This window comes from Sparus aurata, chromosome 23, assembly GCF_900880675.1.
Source record: "Sparus aurata chromosome 23, fSpaAur1.1, whole genome shotgun sequence".
Classification (NCBI taxonomy): Eukaryota; Metazoa; Chordata; class Actinopteri; order Spariformes; family Sparidae; genus Sparus; species Sparus aurata.
This window is the reverse complement of record NC_044209.1, coordinates 15,360,194-15,366,913: the sequence shown is the minus strand read 5'-3', so window position 1 is coordinate 15,366,913 and position 6,720 is coordinate 15,360,194. Positions and strand designations below refer to the sequence as shown.

General features: G+C 51.1%; 1 protein-coding gene across 1 annotated transcript; it reads left to right on the top strand.

Moving 5' to 3' along the window:
• The first annotated feature begins 247 nt into the window (after window positions 1–247).
• Window positions 248–4,990, top strand: LOC115575226 (uncharacterized). Its single transcript, XM_030407091.1, has one exon. It carries the CDS (start codon window positions 248–250, stop codon window positions 3,671–3,673), a length of 3,426 nt encoding a protein of 1,141 aa, XP_030262951.1. The 3' UTR covers window positions 3,674–4,990.
• Window positions 4,991–6,720: the final 1,730 nt, after the last annotated feature.

Genomic DNA, 6,720 nt, shown 5'->3' with positions numbered 1-6,720 from the left:
CGGGCAGTGCTGAGTGCACCGACTTGTTGAAATATATATATATATATATTTTTTTTCTCTCTCGAGGCACGCTCCGGTCCGGACGCGTTTGAATCTTATTGTTGTCTTGGTGAGCAGCACAGTGTGTCCGCTGTGACTGCTTTAACAACTGTGCAGCATAGTATTGACTGCATTATTCTTTCGTTCGCCCTTTCTGGAAACTGTCCTACTTAATGACATGTTGGGCTCGCCTGTCTGTAACGCTTGTATGGCCCCCCTCCAAACGGAGGACGGCCACGATCAGTGCCCGGCCTGTCTCGGGGTTGAGCACCTGAGGACAGGTATGTCTGACAACCCATGCATGAACTGTAGGTTTATGCCACTGGCGGTCAGAAGGGCTAGACTGGCAGCGGTGGAAGGAGATGCTGCGCTGCTACCTGTTAGCGGGAGCGCAGTCCCGAGGGCACCTAAGGGACGTGGACGCAGACGCAGTACTGCATCACATGGCCCTCCGGGGAAAGTTAAGAAGGTGGACACTTTAGCTCTCAAAGTGGACACTCTTTCATCTGAGTTTGCCCAGATTAAGGAGCTTCTGCTCAATCTGCAGCCTGACGATAGGGGACCAGTTGTCAGTGGTGACTCCGCCACGAGGGGCTCGCCTGTTCGGGACATTGATGTGCTGTCAACTGCAGCTTCCTGCAGTTTGTTTGATGATGAAGGGGAAGGACAGGACGAGGATAAAGACTCAGCCCTTCCAGCCTCTGACGCCTTGTCTCAAGGGTCGGATGGGTCATTGCGTGGATCAGAAGCTGGCCATGCCACACTGAAACCAGCAATTCGGATGGCCTTGGCACGCCTTGGGCTGGATGACGCTCCCGCCACAGCAATTCCGTCAAGTGCCTTTTTTAGGCAGACACCGCAGCCTGCAGCTTTTTCAGTCCCGCCTTCAAAACCCTATATTGAAGAGCTCCAGCGCTGCTGGGGAGATCCGAAGCTGTTGTCCCATCACACCAGTGATAGCAGGAATTTGGCGGCCATGCAGGAGGCAGGCAGCTATGGGCTGGATCGTATGGCTCCAGTTGATCCTACCATTGCCTCCTTGATAGTCTCACCCGATGAGGCTCTCAGACCTGATGCCCGCTGCCCCCGTCCTCAGTGCCGGATGACCGATGATCTCCTGGTTAGGGCTTATAATATAGCAGCACGCATGGGCCGGATTGGTAACTCCTTTTCCCACCTTATCCTGGGCCTGTCTCAGGTCCTGCAGGAATCTGGTGTGGACTCCTCTGCCCAGACCCTCAGTGATGCATCCCTTCAGACTTTTGCATTCATGTCTAGGGAGCTTGGAAGACTGATGTCAACAGTGACACTGGCACGCCGCCAAGTCTGGCTGGCACAGTCCTCTCTATCAGAAGGGTGTCGCCGTACTCTCCGTTCTCTCCCTGTGGTCCCAGGTCACATGTTTGGGCCAGCTGCTCAGCTGGCGCTAGAGCGCAGTGCTCAAGTGGACCAGGCCAGGCAGCGGTTTGCTGGCCTGCGTCGGGGCTCGGCTCAGGCCCCAAGGCAGATGGGTCTCTTGCCACCTGCTCCCAGCCGCTCCTATCCACCTGCTCGCCCAGGTTTACAGCCGAGGTCCTCTCACTATTCAGGGCATTATGATCAGCGCCGCCGGTCTTTCTCACGGCCATTTTTCCAAGTGCCAAGGGGACCAGCCCCCAGTAGTCGCCCCCCCAAAGGCTCCAGGGGGCGGGGGGGCGGACCTGAGGCTCAAAGGGCCGGCGTCGGGCGCTTCACTCAGCAGCATATCAGCTACTGGGAGAGGGAGACCACAGACCCTTGGGTGGTATCCACGCTGTCCAAGGGATACACACTGCAGTTCCGACGCCGGCCACCGACCTTCTGTGGGGTCAAAATGTCTGTGGTCAGAGATCCCACGAAATCCCTCGCCCTCAGCAGGGAGCTGGCGTCCCTTTTAGACAAGGACGCCATCGAGCCTGTCGTAGGGCATACACGGCTCAATGGGTTTTATTCAGTGTATTTTTTAATCCCGAAGAAGGACGGCGGGTTCCGCCCGATCCTGGATCTGCGGGGGCTGAACAGGTTTTTAAAGGTCCTGCCATTCCGTATGTTGCGGATGGCAGACGTTCTCCAGTCAGTGGCACAGGGGGCATGGTTTGTGTCAATAGATCTCAAAGATGCCTATTTTCATGTGCCTATTGCTCCACACCACAGGCAGTTCCTGCGATTCGCATTTCAGGGCCGAGCTTACCAATTCAAAGTGATGCCCTTCGGTCTCTCACTGGCCCCTCGCATATTTACAAGGTGTGTGGCAGCGGCACTTGCCCCCATACAAGCCAGGGGGTTGGCGGTTTTGCCATACCTGGACGATTGGCTAATTGTCTCCCCAACGGCAGAGCAGGCAGTCAGAGACACTGCTGTGCTCCTTGGACATGTGAACCAGCTGGGCCTCACAGTCAACTACTCCAAGAGCAGTCTCACACCCAGTCAAAAGGTAGATTACCTGGGCATGACTCTCGACTCGCGGTTAATGAGAGCCTTCCTTTCTCGGAAAAGGGTGGAGAACATTTTGCAACTCATAGGTTGCTTCCAGAGAGGCAGAGTGTTGAGATACGGCCTCTTTCTCAAACTGCTGGGTATGCTGACTGCAGCATCCATGGTGATCCCACTAGGTCTCCTTTCCTTACGGCCCCTTCAAGTCTGGGTCAACACACTTCACTTAGATCCCAAGTGGCACAGAGGCAGGAGAGTCAGGGTATCCAGCCCCTGCTGTCGAGCCCTGAAGCCATGGAGGAGGAGGGGGTATCTGGTTGGGGGGGTTCCCCTTGGAGTGATCCCGGCCCGCCGAGAAGTGGTGGAGACGGATGCCTCTCTGTTAGGCTGGGGTGCAGTCTGGCAGCACAGGACCATCAACGGCAGATGGAGCACACAACACAGGTGGGAACATATAAATGTGCTCGAGCTCAGAGCAATTTTTTTCGCACTGCAGCATTTTCTCCCAGTTTTGAAAGGGCGGCATGTTCTCATCCGCACAGACAGCACCTCAGCAGTATACCACATAAATCATCAGGGTGGCACCAGGTCCAAGCTGGGTCTGCGGGTGTCAGAGCAGCTCCTTACGTGGGCATTTCCCCACTTCCTAAGCCTCAGGGCCGTACACCTCCCAGGAGTACAGAACAATGTAGCGGATGTTCTCTCCCGCCAAGGGCCGCCACAGGGCGACTGGAGACTCCACCCCGAGGTGGTGGAAATGATTTGGAGCCGCTATGGCAGAGCAGAGGTGGACGTTTTTGCCTCAGAAACATCCACACATTGTCCCCTCTGGTACTCACTGATGGAGGGGACCAGCCCTCTGGGACAGGATGCCTTGGCTCATGCCTGGCCAGCCCACCTTCTATATGCCTTTCCTCCAATTCCGCTCATTCGAGCGACACTGGAAAGAGTGCAACGGAACGACCACAGACTGCTACTGGTGGCCCCCAACTGGCCAGGGCGGCCATGGTTTCCAGTACTGCTGAAACTACTCCAGGGGGAGCCATGGCGCCTCCCAAGGAGACCGGACCTTCTCTCTCAGCTGGAGGGACGCATATGGCATCCGAATCCGGACCGCCTTCAGCTTTGGATCTGGCCATTGGGGGCCAGGAACCACTCCTGGCATCCTGTGACCAGTCAGTAATTGATACGGTGTTAAGTGCTAGGGCTCCCTCCACCAGATTACTCTATGCTAATCGGTGGAAGCTGTTCTCCCAGTGGTGCCAGGCACAGGGTGAACTACCGGAGAACAGCTCAGTGGCCACCATTCTGCGTTTCCTGCAGTCGTTATTGGACGCAGGCAGATGTGCATCAACCCTAAAGGTGTATGCAGCGGCCATTTCAGCAGGGCATGTCAGAGTGAACAACCAGACAGTGGGGTCACACTATTTGGTTAGTCAGTTTTTGAAGGGCGCACAGAGGCGTAGGCCATCAAGGGTCACTGTAGTGCCGTCATGGGACTTGACATTGGTGTTGAGGTCAGTGTGTCGGCCCCCGTTCGAACCCATAGGAGAAGCAGAACTTAGGTGGCTGTCTGCAAAGACTGCATTTCTGCTGGCAATCACATCAGCAAAGCGAGTGGGTGAACTCCACGCCCTGTCAGTGAGCCAGATGTGTATGCGTTGGTATCCGGACGGGTCAGGGGTCACTCTCCTACCCAACCCCTCCTTCCTGCCAAAGAGGGGGCCTTCCTCACATGTAAACCAGGCAATTGAGTTAGCAGCATTCAGTTCACCCAGCTCATCGCAGCAAGCAACAGAGCGGTCAGAGCGGCTTTGCCCTGTTCGGACTCTCAAGGCGTATGTGGCTGCTACAGCCCCTTTTCGTAAATCTGACAAACTGTTTGTCTGTTATGGGGGTTGTGGGAAAGGTCAACCTCTGTCAAAACAGAGGCTTTCTAAGTGGATTGTTGAGGTGATTTTACATGCTTATAGATCGCAGGGCCTACCCGCACCTAGTAACGTTCGGTGCCACTCTACTCGTAGTGTGTCTACATCATGGGCAGCCTTGAAGGGGGTCTCCTTGCAGGACATCTGTGCTGCGGCAACCTGGGAATCCTCATGTACCTTTGCTCGCTATTATCGGGTCAATGTGGCTGCTCAACAGGCTGTGGCGACGGCTGTCCTAGCAACAGCTTCCACGCCTTAAGGCGGTAAGCACTCCTCGTGACCTTGTTGGCATGAGTCATCCAGTGCTGAAGCACCGCCCTCTGGCGGTCAGGAAGAATGAAATAGAACGAGAGTTACGAATGTAACTACGGTTCTATGAATTCTGGATGACCGCCAGAGCTGTCTGTCACTCGGAATCTGGGCGAGAAGATTCTGTAGGAACAGATTGCGTGATGACGTGGGGGTTTTATACTGGGGCGTGCGCCCTACGTCATCACACGGTCACAGGTGACTTTGTTGGTATAATAACTCGACCTGCACATGTGCGAGATGGAGATATCCAGTGCTGAAGCACCGCCCTCTGGCGGTCACCCAGAATTCATAGAACCGTAGTTACATTCGTAACTCTCGTTTTAAATAGCGGTTCACTACTGTCTTCTCTACCATCGCCTTGGTCATAGTAATACATGGCCATAGCAAGTAAGTACATCCATACAACTGATGTTTAAGAAATGAACCTATAGTCGTCTTGTCCCCGATTGCTGGCAGTGGATCAGTGTTTCATCATCATCCTGCCACTAAACTCTCTAATGTTCAATGTTGTCTTGCAATAAAGGAAGTTGCTTTGATGTGAACAGCTTAATCACAACATAAAGACATTAACAAAGTGGTTTTCGTTATTAATTTTCCATAACGGTCTGAGCACACCAGGTGGGTTATTAAGGTTATTATGAGTTTCGGCAGCAAAAAAAAAGCACACAAAAAAACGCTAATCTGGGATTACTCTTAAGTAGAAAATCACGTTTGTTTACCAGCTAACCAGTGTGTCGCTTTGCTTCCCTCAAAATTCCAGACGAGCTGCTAGTTTTTTTCTTTTTTTCTTTTACTTTCAGTCACACGGCAGTGAGCTTTCAGCTTTATCTTAAAATAAACTGGATTTTTTGAGGAACTGTGGTCCAACCTTGAAGAGTGATTCAACATCACAAGTGACTGTTTGAAGCTGTCAGAGAGGCGCTGTTGACCCGAGGAGAAAAAACAAAAAGGAGACTGTCATCAGCAGTTGTCATCTAAATGCAAAGCAGGAGTCGGAGTGCTGCTCCTCCAGTCGGTGTAAGTGAGGTTCTTAAACTCTTAATTTAAATGTTAGGTTTACAAATAGCTGTCGTTCTTGTTCATTTAATATATGATAGATCACTACAAATAGTATTTACCAATATTCAATTTGTATTTCCTTCTATTTCCAGTACTAAATATGAATTTCTAACCGTTCCAAGAGTATACACATTTATCATTCAAATACTAGACATGGAATAGTGTGTTTTTTGTCATCTGAAATCACACATTTTTCTCGAGTGGTCAGCCATGTGGAAATCGAATTTACTTGTCAAGCGATCGGTAAGCAATATTGATTGCACTTTGTAGTAATTCAGTCAAAACCACCAATCAAGAATGTGGATCTCTGCGACAGCCCACTCAATCACTCTGACAGTGTTCCCCATTCCTGTCAGATTTAAGCGTGTGTTGACACTGACAGCTCCAAAACATGGTCTCGAAAAAACAAGTGTCAAGCCCTTCTGTCAGGAAAGGATGAAAAATAACACATCGGCTCTCACTTACAGTCTCCGGACAATCAGGCACTCACTCTTCGTATACAGTATAAAGTTACATTACTGCACATGCTCTTTGGTGTTGACCACGAACAAGAGTCCTAGACCAACATGCTGTTTGTTTTGCTCAATATATGTTAATATTACCATTTCATACCCTCTGTTCCCTGCAGTCTGTCGAGACAAAAGACTTGTAAACCAAATTCCATTCTAAAAGCAGCTGTTTCATGGAAGGACCATATTTTTCCAGACAAAACGTTTAGTTTCATCATCACTAAGATCCTTTTCTGAAACGCTGCGATCTGCAGGCACAATCAGTGCACGTATCATTTACTCACAGGGCTCTAGCTTTTTCCACTAGTAGCCTATTACTGGTGGCGCCAAGATGTGATAAACAAATTCAGGAAACATAACCCTCAAAAAGTGTTGCGTTTATGTTTGAATTATATCAAAATTGGGGTTAGCTTCTATTAAAT